The following is a 21,532-nucleotide window of genomic DNA, read 5'->3' as shown; positions in this document are numbered from 1 at the left end:
GAAGAGAAGGAAAAGCTTCGCAAGGAAAAAGAAGAGGAGCGACGGAAAAAAGAGGACGAAAAACGGCGCGAACAAAAAGAGGAAGAGGCTAAAAAGCAAAAAGCAAAACAGGCTTTCAAGTCATTCTTCGTCGTCAAGACGATACCGAATAAAAGTCTTCCAGGTGGAGGCGGCGCAGACGCTGGTTCTTCCGGTGGCCCGGAAGACCCCAGTGATGGAACTAAAATAGGGGCAGACGATGGTACCATTGGTGGGATCGCTTTTTATAATGGTAGTACTTTTGCTGTCGGCGCCGCTTGTTCCGGATCGAATGGAAGTCTAGGAAAGTTTAAGCCATTCCAGCTAAAGAAAGACATGGCGCTAGCAGCAATCGTACCACCTGCTGCCAGAGCTAGGTTCGACCGAAATAAGATCGATGAGATTATAGGGCGCCAGCTTCGTGAACAAGGTGAAAAACAGTCAGATGGCAAAGCAGCCGATGCTACAGTAGATAACAATGTGAATTCGATAAAGAAAGCCGATACTCAGAACGAGTCGACGATGCTGTACCTCGACGTGCTCAAGAAGACTAACTATCGCCCGCTGAAGGCTGAAAAGAGAAAAATTCATCGAGAGAGAGAAGATACGGATTGTTTCGTCGTGGGAACTGAAAATCTGATAAATGATCAGGAATCGACATCTGGTGGTAGGGTACGGGCAAAATTTCTACAGTTTGTAGAAAATTACCGCCCAGCTTACTACGGCACTTGGAGAAAAACATGTCCACAGGTCAGCCTACTTTTAGATTACATGTTTTAAAAATTGTAGTTCTCGTGGGCAAGTTAAAAAACAGGTTAAACTAAAGAAGCTGCCCCATAGACGTAATATGAAACGGGAAAAAGTTGTTTTTTCGGGTTCCTGGCTTTTTGACATAAATAATTTTTGTTATAATATAGCATTGGCCTTACAAAGAAGCAGCCGAAAATTTCTAAAAAAAAAAGCCATTCTTTATTGATTGCTTATCGGGTTCCTTATATTTATTTGTAATATTTGTAACAGTAAAGTCTGTTCTGTAAAAGAAAGTACGTTCTGTTACTGTCTAAGATGGCTGGATACACGCAAGGTCGTAAAGGGTCAACAGTTTTTCTTTTATGGGAATTCGGGGGAATTAACGCAAGGTGCTCAGCCAACTGCTGCAGGATCACACGACGATGTTAGCCCGGGTGCTCATAAATTAACGTAGGCTGATCAGAGAAATCAAGTGGCAATATAATATATATGCATATACCTAAACGGTACTCAGAAATAAAAAAAAATTTCTACTTTTTACCAATTCTTTAATGTTTCGTTTTCTATAGATTACTGGACGACGCCCGTTCAATAAGTTTGAGGATTTTGACTATTCCATTGACTCAGATGACGAATGGGAAGATGTAGAAGGTGAAGTTGAGTCCATTGTTGGCACCGACGACGAAAAGGACAAAGAAGAAAATGTTGAGGACGATTATGAAGAGGATGACTTCTTTGTTCCTCACGGGTATCTTAGTGAGAGTGAGGAAGAAGAGAGCGACGACCAGGTAAGGCTTTACAAAAGAGTAAAAAACTTCGTATACTTCTGTTTGAACTTTAAAAGATGCTAATGCGACTAACTCCAGACAAACTTATCGGAGTCATTGATTGTATGTGGAAACCTATAAGTCATCAGGGAGCTCGATATTAGACTTACTGAATCTCTGCACTGTCCTTTTGATGTCATGAATGTTCGACACTTTCTGATAGCCGCTTGACCCGGCAGCTCTGAAAGCACGAATAGCGGCTCGTCAGGAGGAGTTTAGAGCGGAGCGAAAGGCAGGTTTTCAGGCAAAGAAGATGGTTGCTGTTTGTGCTGTTTCAAGGAAAGGACATAACCTTGAAGCTGAATATCAAGTGCTTCAACAATTCAAGTAAAAACCAAATATTAGATTTTTTGTTTTGTATATTCTTTTGGAATAGTTGAAGCCTAATATTGGGATTTTCGAGTAACTTGCGGAATATTTAACTGCGTTTTAGTTGCCTTTGTATGGGGCCGCGTAGCGTGTTGAGCCGTATAGTTATGCGGTATCAGGTTCGACCTGAGCCTCCGTGATTTATTCAAAATATAAGCATTCTTAGTCATACTTCATCGTGTAATTACATTTTATCAGCGTGATTATCTTCTTCACGCTTCTTATTTGTAATATATTAAAAAAATCGGTCCTCACCATTCCTAAGACATTTTTACTTATTGCGATCATATCGCGCCTGAAAGGGTTTAGTCCTTGAAAAAAACTCATTCCCATGTCAACGCCTGCATATAGAGATTCGTCAAATTCCGGGATGCTATAAATCGTACGCTAATGCGCTCAGACATTGGGCACCTTACGGAATTTCAGGGCCGTGCTTCTGGTTGCCTCTCAGGACCACCCCCTCAAACCGAGTTGGGAACAAGAACCAGAAATCATCAATACACCAAAGAGCAGCAAAGACCACCTTGAACCAAAAATGCTAACTGATGAAGGTGCGCGTTCAAAGAATCAAAATATTTCTTTCTTATTTCGATAAGCTTCATTCAAGAGTGCCTTGCATTAATTGTGAGTTGTTATATACAACCTGCGTAGGTCTCACTGTAACTGCCATTACCGCATCAATATTAAAAGGCTATTCATTTTTGTTTCTCTTGCAGCCCTAAAAGTTTTCTGTGAGACGGCTCATGGCTTCCAAAGTGGTGTGCGCCAGCTGTATGAAGAATTCTACAAGAAGTGGCGATCTGTGAGTGACGTTAAAATTGGTTTGAAGAGCCTAAAGCTTACTTTAACAGGGACCTGTAAGAAGTCGAAGAACAACAGGCTTGTTGTCAATAAGGATTGGGTCGAAAAGTTTGGCTTGAAGGAGCTCGACAACGATACCCCCAAAGAAGGAACGCCCAGTTTCTCAGCAAAACTACTTCCTGATGAGGTTCTTCCTGATCTTATCAAAGTTGCGCACGGTACTTCCAGCACCAGCCAGGTAATAACGGAATTCCTCAATAAGATGAAGGATTTGAAATTTGGTAAAGCGCAAGTTAAGCGCACATTGCGCACAATCGCTGTTTTCGATCACGTGCATAGTTGTTGGCTGGTTAGGCTCGAACTCCTCAAAATGCATAACCTGGAGGAGCTTATCAAGAAGATTAAGGCAGAAGAAAAGCCAGCTAAGGATAAGAAAGACATTCACAAAAAAGATACAAAAGAGGTTGTTGAGGAAGAGAGGACAGCAGGACCAGGACGAAATAATAAAGATCAGATCGCAAAGAACGGCTTTAGCCACGATTCTAACAGTAAAGACTCATTCACGAATGACACGAAAAGCAAAGAGAACATGCCAAAGGGATCAACTTCAAAAAGTTTGTCTATCAAAAAGTTCTTCAGCAGTTCGTCAAAGGGCAATGGCACTCTTTCAAACAGCAGTCTAACGACACCTACTACCGAGGGCACGCCTAAGGTAAAAAAGCGTATTCAATTAACGACGCTATCGAGAACAGTAACAATGAAACAAGACTACAAGTCTCGACCTGTGCTTAACCCTGAGGAAGTGATGGTGATCGACGAAGACGAATAGTTTAGGTGATCTTGGATCAAACGGATTACCATAGCGTATGCACGGTTTTTTATTTTGTTAATTTCCAATTCGAAGATTGTTCATTTCGTCTATATACAAATCACAAAAATGTTGCTACGGAATTGCTGCATTTTCTAGTGAATCAGAAGTCAGGAAAGAGTAAATTATGAAACATTAAAGGGGTGTCTATATATGGTGATTCGGAACATTGTGATGGTATTGGTGGTGGATATCCAATGCTAAGTTAGTACTTTTTTCTTTATTTGTCTTTAGATAGAATAATCAAAGCGTGTATACGGGATAAAAGCACGTTTAATGATATCTCCTTTTTAGGTTTCCTTTATATCGTTATAGCCTATAGTTTTGATTCTTGGATTACGTGGCGTATATATAGCTGCTTTCATGAGTAGCACGAATCTATATAAGGGCAATAATTTTCTTGATGAATTTGATATCGGTGATTTAGAGGGTATATCGATTATAAAAAGAAATGAAAAACAAAATGAACAACTAATAATATTGGCAGTAATATTTCCAAAAATAAAAGTCATTAATTCATTATTATTCACACTAGATTACAGAAGGAGGCTGCACAAAACTGTAGTATAATCAATTATCAGAGGCAAAGAAAAATAAAACAAAAACGATACCTGTGTATTTTATAAAGTCAACTAGCAACATTTAATTTTTATTTCAAACTATGTGGTGCCTACTAGGTGGTGTGGTGCCTAGATATGTAGAGACGAACTGTACAAATGCTCAGGCGATTTATAACCTTGACGTGTCCTTAGTTCAAGCTTGACAATCGAGGTCGGATAAAACGGTTTGCCATTGGCTGATTCCAATGCAAGTATATTCTATATAAGTGCACGTTGTACAAACATTTTATGAATCCTTAACGTATTATCTCTATGACTTTAAACTAAAAAGATATTACGGGGTAGTAGAAGCTTATTCAGACTTGCCCAGTCAATGTGCGGACCGCCACTCAAAATACATCGAAAATTCCAAGCCCATTAGTGTGATGACCATGTCGTCGCAAACCGCCAAGGGATTTGGATAGTCTTAAATTTAGATGTTCGACGTTTTGCAATAATAGAATCGAATTTTGGTTAGTAACATGCACGGCCATGACTTACAATTATTTTATATACTATATAGTGTAGAATCGCAATAATGAGTAATCCCGCATTCGCTTTCGCACTAACCTGTAACGTAAAGACGAGAACGCGCCCAAGTGATAGTTTCGATTGTAATTTTTCTCCCGCACTACCCTGAACCAGAATTCGATCATCGATGATGCACATCCCCAAGAGTAGCTGTACCCATAAGGGCTAGCGGATACCAAAATCTCAATGTCATTGACAGCGGCAGAACATACAACACGTTTAGCCAGAGATTTCGTACGGCGTAATGGCATAACAAATCGGCAAGACGTGGCTAGTGGCTATGGCCGTAGCTAGTTCAACAAACAGTCCCTTTTTCGCGGCTCTCCGCACATAGGGAGCACAGGCATCATGGGCTCATATCTCACTAATGCAGCAAACCGGATAGCCAATAACCGATAAAAAGAAGCATGCCATATATAATAGTACTTCATATCGAACCTGACACCTTGCAACGTAAGCTTCCACTTACTCTTCGCGGCTTTCGGCGTGTGATTAACGTAGTTGTGCTTAGACTAGCGGTTTGTAGACGCTTCATGCAAAGGCATTTCATTCTCAGAATATAGCCATTTAATCGTGGAGTAGCGATCTTAAAATCTCGCAGCTTAGAAATCTATAAAAGATCAGGCCAGTTAAGCCCATCTATAAAATCTAAAAATCTATCGGTATTTCTTTTCAAAATTTCTATGTAAATGCAAACGAGGACATATTGGATAGGTTTTACTAGTACATGCTTGGTTCAAAATTTATATTATGAGTATTCATAGTTAATTCAAATTTCAACAATAGTAGGTTGCTAAAAAGCATTTGAGTTAAAAAAGCACAAGAAATGAAGAAAAATGTATCCACAAAAACTTCCTAACACGGTTCCATGTTAGTCAGTTTATAAGTCCTGCGGTGCAATTAAATTATTAAACTTGTTACCATTCCTGATGCTTTTCAAACGGGATCTGAAACCTCAAGTCATTTAATAATTATTTTAACTTAAGCGACTAATTATTTAAATACCTACGCTCTAGAATAGATATTTTCCAAAATAATTTCTTTTACCCTTGTCCAAGGTTCGACCGTTGCTATATCTATGTGTATTCACCATTCAAATTTACCCGCACCTTAGTCGGTAGCTTTTTTCGTTTTTAATACGAGACATTTGTTAATTTATTACTGGGAAAAGGGTAAGAGCTATATATCCAACTGCAATAATGGTTATTTCGTTGAAGTTGTCTCTTCGCCTAACATACGATTGCCATGGCATACCTAAGTCGCTGCGGGGTCCCATCTGTAGATTAAAATTGGAACGAAACCCTCTAGTTTTTTACCGAAACAGGAATAGGTACTGATCCATAAGTATACTTATTTTAGTTCGTTTGTTGGCTGGACTGGCACATGAATTCGTTTACAGCATCTGTTGAAAATTTAATAGTATGTGCTACATGGAAAAATAAATAAAAGCATAAGCGAACGCACGCTAAATAGTCATGTTTTGAATTAATAGGTATTTATTCAATAACATTTTATTATATTCCAAAACAGAAAAAAAATTCATATCCAGGTGTTTAGCAACGGAAAAGCCAGAACATCGATATTTCTGTATCCCATGCTATTTGTGTGGACCCTGGACATAGCTCTACGTGTAAATAAACGAAAGAAGCCCGTTTGAAAAGCATATTCAAAGAACAAGGTCCTAGAAAGAATGGTATATTGTCTTTGCGAAAGCTTGTATTGTATAACGATAAAATTCTGTTATCGAAATTGTATTAACATAACTTTATCTTAATTTAATATAACGCTAATAAATCGATATGTATTAGTCAAGCGAAGTTATTGAATCCCTTGATATCACAACCGTCATACTGACGCTGAGCGAACCCGTGACTAGAAAAACTGGCTGAGTGTTTTAAGTTATGAGCCGGTACCGTCTAAAAGTAGGCTAAATCAACAGAAGAAAACGTTTACTGAAATTATTGAATCAGCTAATTCGCTAACTAAAATACGTACCTAAACAAGAAATCGATGTGTGCTTTATATCATTAGTTCTTCAAAAGACTCTCATTCTCAAAATTCTAAAAATCTCATTCAATAAAAAAAAGCTAAATATTCTCAGGATAAAGATCAGCTCCAGAAGAACAGGAATAAGCTATAAACTTATATTAAACGTCTCGAACCCAACAGACTCGTCATCATGGCAGCCTGATGTGGCGCTGAATATAAGTGAATAAACAAGCAATGAACGGCAGAGAAAATGAGATATCTGAGGGGTAATCTCTAATCTACGACAATGAAACCTACTACTAGCCTTATGGTCTCTATCTGTTGTGGCGATATCAGTTCTATATGATATTGAAGTTCATTGTAAAGTTTGTAAATTGGTGTGGAGGAAAAGAGTCGCTATATTTTTTGATAGTATTATCGAGGCTTCCCTTTATCATTGAACATATATGTAAGATATCGTCCGTCGCTCGTCTTTCTAAGATGCAGACATTCAGTAATTGTTAAAAATACGTACAAAAAAGATACTGTCTCTTCAATAACCCTTTGGAAAATGCAAAGCTACAAAATCTTATTGAAGCCATCTTATTGAATTATACATTCGACCTCTGCCGTGTTTTCGACTCTCGTAACCCATTCACCGCTATGATCTTCGAAACCCAGTTAATAGTGAGGCACTTATATAGATAAGTTTACATAGCAATAGTAAAAACAGATGTTAAATCCGTTTTGACCAACTTTCGAGCCGGAAGAGTTGACTTCATTATTTCTCAATGCTACAAACGAAACTAGGTCATTTTTTACCGACATGTAACACTTTTTCTTTCTCTTTGATATCTCTTTTCCAACTTATGGCCAATCTGCTTAATTAGAATTACAATGAGAACTTACATGAGCTCCGGCCGCCATTTGCTTCTTCATCCAATGTAATATCATTGGGTAAAACACGAACGACTCCCCACAATAAGGATGACCGTTATCAATAATGGCAAACTTCCAGCAGAACTTGTAAATTGACAGTGTTGGGCATATTATAAGCAATAATGAAATACTACTGAACATCCTCTCTTCATGTTGAATCTTCGCAGATGACACTGATAAATGAATAGCAGATAAGATCTTAACATTAATACCAATGGTGCATTATTGACTGTTATGTTTGCGATTGAGGTGCTATTCCTTGATGCTACTGCAGCTAGCAGTGTTATTATTAATATTATTATATGTAAAGCTGAATAAGGACTATGGGCAGACCACCGCACTTGACATGATGATAGTAGTCCCTATGGGTTCGAACGTAAGAGAGGGTGGACGATAGCTGGGCTACTCGTATAAAACCACAGGGAAACTGGTCACAGTATCGTTATTACCAGAGGATACCAAATCACAGAGGGACAGATCAAGTCATTCGAAACCACAAAGACCCTTTAACAAAGGCAGCGAACGTTTGCATCAGTCACGTACCGCCACGGGACCGCAAACTCGTTCAGCGAGTGGTCCCCGTATAAGTGTAAACGATGAAGTTCTCGTTCGTTTTGCTCGGCCTAACGGCTATCGCATTCCAGTGCATCGGTAAGTTGATCTTGGCTTTGAGTGCGAGTAACTTCCGTAAGTCTCGGAATTAGCGCTCTTTCACCCTGCTAGTTATATCGAACAATTTAACCCCGCGCCATCGCATTTGTTGCAGATATGGCATTATTACCCACTCACCAAATAATGACCTTTACATCTTTCTACGTCTAAGCGTGCAGCATAAACGCACTCATTATATATCCACGGCTGTCAGCACCATTATATGCCTTTCATCTTGGCCCGTTTCTAGAGCCACAGTTAGTGGACTTCGCTGTCCTCTTACTACGTGTTTGGAGAGCAACTGTTCCGCTGGTATGATTAGTTAGTAATGGAAGTTGACGTTGCCGTTGTTGTTGTTCTATCAATCAAATCTTAAGATGGACCAAACACACTTGAAATAAAAAACGAAATATCGATACTGAAGAAATTAATTCCGCAAGCTGTGAGATTAGTATCACTTTGTGAACACAGTGAGTTGAGTTCCGAGCCCTTAATCCCTTCGCCGCAGATGGTCACGCGTACCCAACCTACATGCCGGCGGCCGTGCAGGACCAACTACAGCTGACCGCCGCCGGAATCATGGCGCGACCTTACCCGAACGGAGTGAAAACCCACCAACAGTATCATTCTCCGCAGTATAGCAGCATTTGGCATATCCCTGTCACCGGCGTTCCGATCAGTATTTCGATGCCGTTCGTCCTGACCACGGCCATGATGCCTGGGCAACACGCCTATAGCTATGTGCCCTACTCGATGATCACTCAGGTGATGCACTACCCCGCAAGTAGCACGTTGACAACGCGAACCCGTCCAAGTTCACCTTTGGCACCACCGCTCGTACCCGCATCTCAACCAAAGTTCACGACACGGACGCCGGAGGATATTGATGTGGCTACAATGAAATCACAACGAACGGATCCTGCTCCAACGGTTACAGAAGCCACAGAACCTGTAGATCTATCACAACCTATGGGAGCAAATGAATCATTCGCAGCCGATGTGCCAGCCATGGACCTGATCAACAACGAAATGGATAGAAGCATGAACCCTGGCATAAGTCGGGGAACTTAACCAGAGATGAGCGGAAACAATAAAAATATGGAAGAAGGAAAAGCGCTAGAAGAAGCTATCACGGACGCGTTAGCGAATACAATTAAGCAGCAAGTGACTAACGAAACAGTAATATCGTTGATGAACAGAAAATTCTACATGGTTAACTGGCTTTAGAATACAGCCTAAGCGCTGACTTGCTGCCATGTAATTGAGAATCAGTGTGTGACTAGAGCAAATTAACAAGCTAAATTAGGCTAAATAATCGACTAATTAATACCTACCTTTAAAACTTTATCAGGCATAATCTAGACCAAAAGGCAAACCCGGATGATAGAGTAATGAGATTACTAGAAATCCTGAAAATATTAGCGTCACCGTTACACGCTACATGGATGACCGTTTATTTAAGTATAACTGCATATGATATATGAGTAATTAACTATAATTATAATATATCTTTGAAATACATCGGTTTAGCAGAGATCTTGAATATCGCCAATCTCCAAAAGCTAAGACTATTAGTTTTACCAGTTTCATTCTTAATGTAGCACGCATTTGTTCTTATATGTTTCATGTTAAGGTTCTCTCATAAATTCAGTGAAAAAGTCACAAAAAAGTTTATTCAATGTTTATCGAATGAGATGATTTCTTGCATTTACACCTCGTCCTTTATGGCATATATAAATAGAAGCTTTAACTAACACACGACAGATGATGCTCTCTTTGATAAATCCTGCAAATACAAAAAACGTTTGCAACGCTTTTTTGCAATCCCTACGTGGAATCCCTCACCGAACAAAACCCGCACACGTAGCATTGGCCGAGGAGCCGGCCGCAGAACTTCGTACCCCCGACCTGAAGCAACTCGACCTTCTGCAGGAAATATTTTCTAATCCGAATGTCGCTGACGAAAAGATAGCAGCCGCTATGAAAAGCTTTGACAAAGCGCCGATTGACAAATCGGTCCGGGATTTAGCCAACATTCTTAAGCTTCTCGTAACTGAACACCAGCTTTCACTGCAATCTCTCCGCATTATTTCCGTAGCTATGGACAAGGTAAGGGCCCACTATCCTTGAATTATTTTAAAAATAGTACGAACAGCAAAAGAACAATCGCACATCTTACTATAAGTAATATTTGGGCTGTCCAGTTATTTTGCTTATCATAACTGTTTTTTCTCAGCCAAACCCCTAACCGGACAACTATGGGTAGACATAATTCCTTTTTAGGACAGTGTAAAAAATAACTATCATGTGCTAATTAAGAGACTGCTGTATACATCACGGCAAACATTTGTTCGTAGCGAGATCTTTCGATTTGACTTCATTGTTGAACCGATTCTCTCGTAATTGCTTCATTGTATGGTTCTTTTAATTGGACAGCTATCCATCCGCACCAATAGAGAAGCATTAACTTCGGTGGTGAACACCAGGGTTGAACCTTCTGCTCAGCCTGTTTCCATACTGTCGTCACGTGCACGCCGAGATGTGCTTCCGCATCCAGGACATCCTGACAAACGAACAGGGGCCTATGACGATTTTTCTAATTATGAATCTTTCGGCGACCTTAGCCGTCCTCGTCAGAAGAGGTTAGTTTATTAAGCATGGTTATTATGATCGAACAGTTTCATTCATCTGAATGTTCACTTACCATATAACGTAGAACGTAGTTTTTCAATAAGTATATACGCATTATAGAAATGAGGAAGTGAAGTGGTGGCTGAAGCTAACACTGATTGTTCAGATTGTTGGGTTTGTCAATTACATCAAATTGCAGCTACCATGCGTGAATCTGCCATTTAATTCTGTGATTTCGCGTCCGCAGGCTCTCTAGATGTTATGATCAAGGACGTTTTCGTTATGCGAAATAGATTTTAGCCCTTATATTTCAACATCTTCGTGCTATTTCGTGTTGGTGCTTTCTACGATAGGTTCTCGTACCATACAATCGGTGCGTTAGCTCTTCTCGCGTTAGCAACCTCGCCGTACCTCTGGGGCGGACCTTTTGCATTCGGCCCATGGGCCTACCGCTACGGCTACCCCGGATATTATCCAGGGTACGTGCCCGTAGCTGCTCCTCCGGCAGCGGCAGCAGCAGCAGCAATAGCTAAGAAGTGAGAACTATTCAACCCACCGAGGAAGGCTTAACATAAGCTTCATAAACATCGTAGCTGAGAGGTGTGTATGGGAAGTGGTCAGACTGAACGAACACTAGAACCACTACACGCAGACACAATAACTATTCATTGCGATATCATTGCTCATTCTCTGTAATGATCTCTCGTGATGTTTTTAGTTTTAGAAAATGAAATTCGATAGTAGGTGGACGCTCGATGATGTCTAAAGCACAGCGTATGTTATTGGGGTTCAGCCCGCTATCATGAAAATTGAACATGACAGCGCAAACATTATCGATCTGGAGGGTCGTAGCCACTGCGGCCGAACGTTTAAGTATGGACGCTGTAACACTATTATTGCATTAGAGAATGAACCAACTTCCTTTATCTAAACGGCAGGAAATATAACGAAGTCCAACACGTCTTGAGGAGGCTGGCTGCACTCGATCATCTAAACATATATTGTGATTCTCAAAAGCAGTGAGAAAGACTGAGCGTACGCGGTTGTGCAGATACATATGATACACAGATGCGTGCAGAGATGTGCAGATACACAGAAAAATAAAAATGCAAAGAACTACCATATAGTTCGTTATAAACTTCATAAATAAACAGGCAAACACAGGCGAAATTGCTCTTAAACATACATCAGCCACAATGGTACAATAAAAGTTTGTATCGTAATAAAATGAGGAAATGCTTTTTATGTTGTTAATTTTTCTACAATTTCTGGACATGGTGTTTTGATAATCCAAGATTCCAAACTGTCTTATTGTTTAACCACATTTTTTTTAAGAATATCTATGCTGGAGCCCTCACCTTAGTTTTTGCATTCCTGACCAAAAAAATAACAACAGCGATCCTTGTCTATAAGTCCTCAAAAATAGAGAATATTCCAAAGACATCAAAGATGTTTCTGAGATTGGAGATCTAGGATTTTATAGCTATCTATAACTGTATGTAATCTATGTAACGCAAATTGTATAAATGCGCATACCCTTGATACTATGTGTAAATTAGCGCAATTTTGTTAACCTACCGCTTTTGCAAGCCATAACGTACGGTGAAGGAGAACAGTTATTCGCCATTCGTGGTACATGCAGAATTTTACCCTTGAAATGCCCGTTTGAACTGGTGATCGATATCACGAAGATAAACGCATGTGAAAGTCCTTGTTTTTAGTTTCGCCGCCTGATAGACTACATCTTCCTTGCCAGATTTCCCGAACCTTCAGAACTCAAGAATAACCATAATGGTACTTTACTTGATTAGCAAACGCTTTATTCTTAATTTGTACAATTTCATTATAACTATGTGCACATGTATTCGTTCTATAAGTAGATAAAAGAAAATTTAACTGGCATTCGTGTTCTGTGTTATTGCTTACTCCTCCATAGTTTCTTATCTATCTGGAACTTAACTCACCAGCCACATTTCTTAGTAAATCCCTATTTTTCAAGTCTACGTTTTGTTATTTCGTCGTTGTCGTCTGTGACTGAGCAGAGATATTTGCCTTTCTAAAGGAAGATCCCTAGGCTACCCTAGTATAGAGAGAAAAATCTATAGCCCTTTCCTTTGTGTAGCTTTTTTTTGGCGATTGGGGTTCCACTCAGATAATGCTGTAAATGATTCGTCTTGGGCGACATCTGGATGTTAGCGGGCGCGCGCTCACGGGACTACTGCGATATCCAAAAATATCTAAATTACGAATGTCACATACACTGAAACACATGCCAGTGAACATTCTCTCAGCGCAACTACATATAGTGTGCGCCGTATATGATGGCAATATTTCGGATTTCAGAAAAAAGCTTCCATAGATATAAAATAACTTAAAAGCTAAGCTCACAGAAAAGCAAACTTAACATAATAGCGTTCGTTTTCGTGATGAACTTGATGCATAATAGAGTTTTTCTTGATTTCGACAATAGTGGTTTCCCTGAAGTTTCCGCCCGCACGATCGGAGTAAATCACATGCAGTTTTTTTTTCTATCGCTTGTGTATTCCATAACAGACTCGATAGTGATTATGTCATTTGTACAGTAATATAGTTTGCACACCTGATTCTGCATACTGCTGCACACTATGCATTAAACACTTACCAGAGAATAGTATTCGCTATATCTCGCCTTGGCCTTATAACTGCCATTGCGTGAGAATTCCGAAATCCTGCTTATATTTATTTGCTTACATTTTCGTCATACGTGATTGTGGTGTCCTCAGCTCGCACTGGGCTACATAATAGGATCTTGCTTTGTTTTATTCACTCTCAACGAATTGTACGGTGCGTATGGCTTTTTTGATAGTTGCCAGCAAAAACTTATTTTTACAGTATGAGGTTTTCTAAAAGCTCTAGTTCAATGATTGTGCGAAAAATATTAATTACGTGAGTGGTTGTTATGAATTACTTGATGTTACATGAATGCTAGGCCAGAAAACTTGACTGCCGATATGCGGAGAAGAACTATAAACATGTAGTTACATCCTTCTGAAAATTAATTAGTGTATGGTTCAGGCTATGATATTAGGTGGTAGTCCCTGGAAAAGAAGGAAGCGAGACATGAGCATGCAACGCCCTTTAAGACGACCATCACCTTCCATAATAAGGGCCTCTATGAGAAACCAAAACACACGAAGGAACACCATGGATACCAAATCTAGTTTTTCTTAAGCGTAGTTCGTTTTTTTACGGTTTTAGCCTTCTCCGCTTGTCACTTACCCTAACATTCAACGTGACCCACAGAAGCATACACTGAGATGAAGGACATTTTTATTATTAAATATAGGAAGTATCTTGCTCCGACAGCCATTACTCTACTACATTGTCATTACTAGAATACCGGTTTACCTTACTCTGCTCTGAAGTTGTTTAATTGTCCCGTCACTTCAAGCCGCACGCAGTTCACTGCGTAATTTCATCGGGTACGAAGCCAGGTCACTGACTTGAACAATTATGGAATTCTGTTCTTCGCTCCAACCCAACACAATCATTTTGACTGAAGATTGTTTAAGTATCTTGTCTGCTACCCCACGTCTATCTTTCCAAGGCACTGCGAAACTAAGTACAGCAGGCTCGGCTAGAACTGGAACCTTGTAGAAATCCTCATCCAGAAAAATAAGCGACTCGCTAACCACGTCTGCGACAGTGCCGAAATCTACGTATAAGACCTGCACGAGACGACTGACTACCGGTCGCAGAATAACGGCACGGTGAAAATCCTGAGTGCCTTCGAATGGAACAGCGCAAGGTAGACCTTTGCGTAACTGGTTAAGAGGAATTGTTTGGTTCTTATTTCGGCCGTAGGTGCTTTGAAGTTTTTTTTGCAACCTATCGCGCTCACCTATTCTATCAATAATTGTGATAAACATACGCATATGTCTTGGAACTATATCTATTTCATTGACTTCGGCAATGAAGACCTTCTCATCGGATGGCTGTTGTGGCCTACGCTCATTAGGCTCAGGAAATACAGTACAGTAAGGATATTTTTCTACATATGTAGGGGCGATCGTTGGATGACCTACTCTTAGTAATTCGGTTGAAATCCGTACTACGGGACATTTTGCATCGGCGACGCTTATTACGTAATTATCGATACGCTCCCTTCCCTTTTCAAGGCGTTCCTCCTCCCTTTTGCGTTCTTTTTCTCTACGAAGCTTCTCTTTTTCTTCGCGTTCCCTTTCCTTTTCAAGACGTTCTTCCTCCTTCTTGCGCTCTCTATCGAGTTTTTCAGCTTCACGTTTTTTTTCTTTTTCTAGACGCTCTTGTTCTTTACGTTCCTTCAACTCTTTTTTTTCCTGCTCACGACGAAGCCGTTCTTCCTAGAAGCAGATGCTACTATGTAAGTGTGTACTCAGCTATTTCTTAACAAGTTCTTTAATATGCTGAGCCTCATCAAAGCGCGTAGCGCATGGGAGAAGGGAGAAGTATGCTGATAGATTTCACTACAAGGAACGAAAGATACTTTCCGTAGAAATTGTGTGCATGCTAATAGCCGCTGCAAAAGAAAACTATACCAAAGTGGTTAACATAAATTGTATACATTGGATTCAATCATATTTATGACTTTAACCCAATTCCCCTAGAGGAATTCTGCGGTTACAAAAATCTACTGATCTAGATAAAAAAAAATAATGGCTTCGATCTGCGTGTCCAGATTTTGACGAAAATTGCTGACTAAAAAGTAGACATTTGCTCTCTAATTTTATTAACCTCTCGTTTCTCTTTTTCAAACTCCCGTTGTTTAATCTTCTCTTCCTTTTCTTTAAGACGAAATTCCCTGTCCTTTCGTTTCTTGAGCTCCTCGTAGGCAATTTCCGTTTTACTTCGTCTCTAGAATGTCGAAATAGATAGAAAAATATAATGATGATTTTAATAGATGTCTAAGAGCTTAGACCACAAAGCTATGACCGTTAACAAATCGCGATGCAGTATAAATTTATTCGTAAATGTTCTTAACCTGTTGCGCTTCTGTTTTTTTTAGTATCATTCAACACTTTTCTGAGAATCTCATTATATTGTATAATAAAATACCGTCAATTTGAAACTTGCTTATTCTGCGCCTTGATAAGGTAATTGCTATTAATTTTTTAATTTTATTTGAAAACTACTAATTTTAGGTTTTAGAGAATCAATTTATTTCTGAACTATGAATGCATAATAAAACTCCAATGTTGGAAGAAAGTTCCTTTACAAGCATCATTTAGCCTTGTATAGATGCTATAACAAATAAAGCGCTGTGCCTTACGGGAGTTCGATTTGCAGGTGAGTTCCGTATTTGACTTGACGGAGTAGCACTAGAAGTTTGGCTTAATGGAGTCGAATGCGGAGTTGGTGTAGGACTGCTTTGAGGTTGAGTTTTTGAAGGCGTCTGCTCAGAAAACGTTTTTGTTGGAGTTCGCTGATACGGTACCTTAACTGGACTCTGCTCAGATGACGTATTTTTTGTAAAACTTTTGTTAGAAGCAGAGATGGTTGATGTGTTGCTAGAACACTTTCTCGTTGACGTCTGTGCAGGACTTCTGAAAACTTTATCACTTGATAGTTGTATGTTGCCATCCTTTTGAGATGAGCTTGTCTTATGTTTCTTTGTAAGTGGTGTGACCTGCAGATTGAAAGGTTTCAGTTCTGTTATAATGGGCATTTTAAAATGCAGTATATTATTGAAGGTTACGCACTTTAATGATGTAATAAAATTCAGACTAAAATACGAGATTACAATATAGTTGATGCAGTTTTAGATTATTAGAGTATAAATTCTTTAACATAAACAAGCATTCGGTCTAAAAAATTTAAACAAATCCGAAACTTTAGAGTGGTTATTTTTCCGGACCATATAGTCGACTATTCAGCGTTGCAGGGAACATAATGAAACTAGCTTCAGCACGCCAAGGGTAGGTACAATGATAATCAGAAAAAATCAAATTCAATCAAATTGAGATCTGATAAAACTGCCATAAGCTAAGGTAAATAATGTGATAGTAAAAAAAAAAAGCGAAACATTTTGCTAGAAGGATAATAACAGTGCTAGGCTGATTAAATGGCATTTGATGAACATTTGTACCAGTAAAATTCAATTAGACAATTAATCAAAAGCTTCATTTCCATATTGAAAGCTGTGCTAAAAGTGAATACTTCTGATCGATGTGATTTAGCTGAAAGAAGACACTTGCCTGAGGTTCTTTTGTGTGACTTGAAGAAATTTTGTCTGGGTTTTGTCTTGTAGGCGTCTTTACAAGACTTTGTTTTACGGGCGTTTTGGCTGGGCTTTGCTGCATAGGCGCCAGCTTAACGGGACTTTCGATCTTGTCAACATCAGCGGATGTAGTAGTCGTATTTCTCCTCGCCGATGTTCTTACAGGACTTTTAGGAACGTTATCAGCTAAAGAAGCAGTTTCGGTTTCATGTGTTCGTCGTACTTTCTTCGTAGGTGGTGAAGCTGACTGCAGTGAAAGCAATCATTCATAGTTCATAGAATTTAGGATAATCAAACTTGTAAGGTGTGCATAAACTCTTAAAATAGCGTATATGTTTTTAAAATCTACTGAATGTGCAGCGGCATAAAAATTAAAAAAAAAAAACTATTTGGCAGACATCTTTATGTGCACTAGATAGTCATAGTGACTTAATTCCTGGTGTGCTGCACTTATCCATTTATCTATTTATTGAATAAAGTAAATATATCTTAATTACCTTTGTGGGACTATTTTCAGATAGGTCGATAACTATGATATCATTTTTCGAGTTAGTCTCTTTATTGTTGCTGAAGGAGCTCGGACTATCTTTCCGCTTTGTCCCGAATGACAAACGAGCTGTAACAAGTAACGTTTTCGTTCATAATTTTAATCGCCTTCTTTTTCTAGCATGTGATCCCTGTATCAATACGTTTCTATCACCGTAAGTTAAAATCCAACTCAAATATCTTCTAAGTATAATATATATCTTTTGCTTAATTTAAAGATCGTAAAAATTTAAAAAAAAATATTAATAGATGCAAAATACTCATCCTGGCTCGCTATTTTGCTTCAAAGCCAATCACGCGCTCTCAGTGTAGTAATTACATAATAAACACATGAAAATTAACTTGTAAAAACCAGCGATCGTTCTCACAATTGGTGCAATTATTATACCAAATTCAAAGTCAGAAACGCGTATCGTAACTGGTTAACAGCATCCGATAGAGTAATCAAACTGTTTATTTGTCAATATTTGTTAAACTATTTTATTGTAATGTCCGGAATTGTCTTTCAAGCGAGATGATATATGCAGTCATAGGCGAATGTATACAATAAAATTGATCGTGATACTGATTTTAGCTGCTCGCTACAAAATCGAATAGCTCACTTAGTTGAACGACGCTAGTCTAGAGTTTAATTTTCAACTATTAAAAATCAGCTGCGGATAAGTATTTTTGGCTAGATCCGATTTGCGACAAAAATAATCATATCATAAACAACTCTGGAGGTTAATGCTACGTATGTTATCGTCATCTCTGACTTGGCAATATTCTAAATTTTTCAAATAAACTGAAAAGATTACCAGATTTCCAAGTAGCAGTAAATATCTACCGTAATCTACTTATAGGGAATTTGATTACAATAGATAACTGCAGAGTCGTTGTCATTTTCATAAACTTCAAAGCGTTAGATCCTTTTTTTTTTTTTGTATATATTGCTAACTAGCTTATCTTTTCGCAACAAATTATCAAACCTAAACCTTAGAGTGAGGCCATTATTAAACGCCATGTACTGATATGTCTAGATCTAAGACGCACTAACCGATCATTCACAGTACTATATAATATAATATATGCACTGACTGATAATACGATGGGAGGAGCTCAGCCTATCTTTTAACAGTTCGAATATGCTTCATATCAGCAATGATTGCACAAACGTATCTCTACTTGAATTGACTCTCTGCTGTTTCTTATCGAATTCTTCGAAGAAAATTTAATTCAATATATACATTTAGAGTTTAAAGCATAACCCAAATTTGCGAGCCACAGATAAACGAAGTGTGTACTTTGTGCTTCAAAAAAGATTTTACTTCATGAATATAGCTTTTATATGGGATCGATACGTTAATTATGCTGACAGGTAATAGATAGTTTGATAAGAAAAATGCATTTCGTATTGTTCCATTCATAATTTCGATCCTTTCTTATAGCGTGCAAATGTTGTGTACATTATCTACTACAATAGAAATAGTAGTCCCTTGTCAACGTCATTCTATGTGCACTAATTAACAAATAAATAAACACTGCAACAAAGTCCGAATTTCGAAAATCTAACGTTTGAACACTCATGTAAATAGCTATAGTTTTACATTTAGCACCTGCGTTAGCTAGAAGAAACCTCAATGAACCTACTTTGTTTCATCTTGTCACCGTGCCGCTACTCTTGGTAGAGCAAGAGGATGCACTCACTAGAGAATATCCACTCACAAAACACACGAATCAGTGTAAGCTTAAATTTTCTCTTTGCTGAACCCTTACGCGTCTAGATAACTAGTATAAGTTCATGGAGATCGAGAACTTTATGGCAAAACATTTCCATGGAGTTGTTCGGTTGTTGTACCGACTTATATGCGAAAGGATTTCGTCGTAGCGCGCCTTCGCGCCAAAAGCAAAGCACAACAAACTACAGATGGCAAAATCGAAACCGGAACTTAGCATCGCCTCAGACCCCCTCACTCGCTCGTCTGCCGCAAGCAGACGACGGACTAAGCACAGACGGACACGGACAGGAAAGCGCTGTGCAGTGTAATACGAACAGCGCAATAGAATAGATAGTAGCATTAGTAACTGCCCGTCCGAACATGAGACAGAGTCGATATGGGCAAGGACGCCTCTTCCACTGAAACGCATAACACGGGAACTAAGAAAATAAACGGCGGGCTGTCTTGCACGGGAAGGAAAACCTAGGATGGGAGTGAAGCCAAAGTTGATTGACTGGTTGATTAAAATAACAGCAGAAGATAATCCGTGCGCTCAAAAAGGATGCTGATCCGGCGAAATTTGTTGTAATCGGTGATGACACACATGGCTAAAAGTGGTTGGCCAGCCGTACTAAGGAAGATAATGCGCTAGATGTTGAGTAATAGAAGATAAGGGGTAGAATACAGAATTACAGATGAGTAGGTATTCTCGATGAAATGCGGTGATCAGGTACTCCGTGTTCAACATTTCTCTCGAAATTTCTATTTAGTCATAAATGTTGTGTTGTACATGTTTACGGAGAAGTTCACATGACCGAGCACTGGCTTCTGCAACTAAAATATTAGGCGTTTAGATCACCAAGTTGGTTTCATAAGCATATTTGTGACAACACTTTAGAATAGCCTTCAGGTCCAAAACAAATGGTAAAAAAACGTGTACATATATACATGTAGAATACGGTTTAAATCTACTATTAAACCAACTTTTCGTTGCTTTATACTTTGATATTTCCGGCGCACGGCACAACAGTGGTGATTACTTAATAATATTAAGTATAATACACTCATCTTAAGGCAGAAACATTCTGGGAAATCATGTGCTTTGAAACATTGCTGTACTGTGACAAGTAAATCAACTCTCGATGAGGCTACATTCGTATCTGGATTTGCCCGTTGGCTGAACTCTGACCTTAAATATGACAACTGGCTATATCTGTTCGTGTCGGATCCTTCTTTCAATACGTGTACATAATAAAGCAGATAGAAACGGGCTTATTGGGCTCAGACAATTCTTCCATTGGCGAGTAGTTTTTTTCCAAAATAATGATAATTATCAAGTAAAGTCAATGTGTCCTGTTGTGTACATTTTAGTCTACCGCGCACAAATTTTACGAGGTAAATGTTTCAATACAAGTTTCCAAAGGATGTACGCCTATATCATCGACGCATACCGACTTAGATTTTGGATGACTTTGTTTCCTTTGTCTGTAGTACAGAATGTTGTTAGAGAAATTATATAGGGCCTTATGGGACCGATTTCGCATTTAGCAGAACTTACGTTTTTACAAAATTAACTTTTTTACCACGTTGTTGTTGGGGGCTGATTTATGTGAAACTTGACTTTTAAACAAATGCTTCCTTCAAATTTAAATTTCTATAAAGTTACAGTTTTTTTTTTTATTGAAACGACTAAGAATACAGAGAAGTTAACTTAAATAACTCTAACAATGTACCTTGTTGAAAATTTGTTTCCATGGAAATTAAGGTGGTAAATTAATCAATATATTTTGCAATAGGAACACTAGGCAAATGATACATAAGTTAGATTTCGGAGAAATGCACCCAAAGGCAATTTCAGAACAGTTTGCCACTTATGCTCCTTTTTCCCGCAAACGAATTTTAGAAAAATCAAAGTCAAAGCAAACCATAAGCAGCCACACAGCAAACTCACAATTAAATCAATTTGAAAAATCTGATTTGTTGTTTAGAGTTGTTGTCGGGATATCATGAATGAAATATAACTTATCATGATTTTAACTTCTGATACTTAGAGTCGTTAGAAGTGTAACCAATATTTAATGGTATTTTCTACTCCGATTCAA

General features: G+C 38.7%; 3 protein-coding genes across 6 annotated transcripts in view; 2 read left to right on the top strand and 1 right to left on the bottom strand.

The window, feature by feature from the left end:
* Positions 1 to 4,265, top strand: part of LOC111254327 (uncharacterized) — a 5,516-nt gene extending 1,251 nt beyond the window's left edge. Inside the window, exons 2-6 of the mRNA XM_086975023.1 lie at positions 5 to 768; positions 1,338 to 1,556; positions 1,759 to 1,922; positions 2,391 to 2,515; positions 2,681 to 4,265. Of these exons, the coding sequence (XP_086831149.1) occupies positions 5 to 768; positions 1,338 to 1,556; positions 1,759 to 1,922; positions 2,391 to 2,515; positions 2,681 to 3,594 (2,186 nt within the window). The 3' untranslated portion in view covers positions 3,595 to 4,265. The remainder of the gene's footprint in view (positions 1 to 4; positions 769 to 1,337; positions 1,557 to 1,758; positions 1,923 to 2,390; positions 2,516 to 2,680) is intronic.
* The window catches only part of LOC111254324 (uncharacterized), a 39,770-nt gene extending 18,931 nt beyond the window's left edge, over positions 1 to 20,839 (bottom strand). Inside the window, exons 1-6 of the mRNA XM_022815030.2 lie at positions 19,363 to 20,839; positions 17,685 to 17,803; positions 17,165 to 17,434; positions 16,240 to 16,596; positions 15,705 to 15,824; positions 15,089 to 15,313 (exon numbers count right to left, since the gene is read on the bottom strand). Coding sequence (XP_022670765.2) covers positions 15,089 to 15,313; positions 15,705 to 15,824; positions 16,240 to 16,596; positions 17,165 to 17,434; positions 17,685 to 17,803; positions 19,363 to 19,372 — 1,101 coding nt within the window. The 5' untranslated portion in view covers positions 19,373 to 20,839. The remainder of the gene's footprint in view (positions 1 to 15,088; positions 15,314 to 15,704; positions 15,825 to 16,239; positions 16,597 to 17,164; positions 17,435 to 17,684; positions 17,804 to 19,362) is intronic.
* Positions 8,096 to 12,180, top strand: LOC111255028 (uncharacterized). Of its 4 annotated transcripts, none has more exons than XM_022816658.2 (4): positions 8,096 to 8,321; positions 10,189 to 10,430; positions 10,758 to 10,963; positions 11,306 to 12,180. In XM_022816658.2, the coding sequence occupies exons 1-4, from the start codon at positions 8,267 to 8,269 to the stop codon at positions 11,490 to 11,492; spliced, it is 690 nt and encodes a 229-aa protein (XP_022672393.1). In that variant the 5' UTR covers positions 8,096 to 8,266; the 3' UTR covers positions 11,493 to 12,180. The 4 variants fall into 4 exon arrangements, 3 of the variants coding, with proteins under 3 accessions (XP_022672393.1, XP_086830081.1, XP_086830080.1); XR_002675330.2 differs by lacking the exon at positions 8,096 to 8,321 and having other exon boundaries at positions 10,086 to 10,430; positions 11,306 to 11,552; positions 11,891 to 12,138; XM_086973954.1 differs by lacking the exon at positions 8,096 to 8,321 and having other exon boundaries at positions 10,086 to 10,430; positions 11,306 to 12,141.
* Positions 20,840 to 21,532: the final 693 nt, after the last annotated feature.

This window comes from Varroa destructor, unplaced genomic scaffold, assembly GCF_002443255.2.
Source record: "Varroa destructor unplaced genomic scaffold, Vdes_3.0 BEIS01000007.1, whole genome shotgun sequence".
In the NCBI taxonomy this organism is placed as follows: Eukaryota; Metazoa; Arthropoda; class Arachnida; order Mesostigmata; family Varroidae; genus Varroa; species Varroa destructor.
Note: the sequence above shows the minus strand (reverse complement) of the source record. Positions and strands in the feature narration are given on the sequence as shown.

Coding starts and splice junctions, on each gene's coding strand:
- LOC111255028 (XM_086973954.1), top strand. CDS start 10,086: ATGATGCTCTCTTTGATAAATCCTGCAAATACAAAAAACGTTTGCAAC. Junction 10,431..10,757: donor TTTCCGTAGCTATGGACAAG/GTAAGGGCCCAC, acceptor TTAATTGGACAG/CTATCCATCCGCACCAATAG. Junction 10,964..11,305: donor AGCCGTCCTCGTCAGAAGAG/GTTAGTTTATTA, acceptor TTTCTACGATAG/GTTCTCGTACCATACAATCG.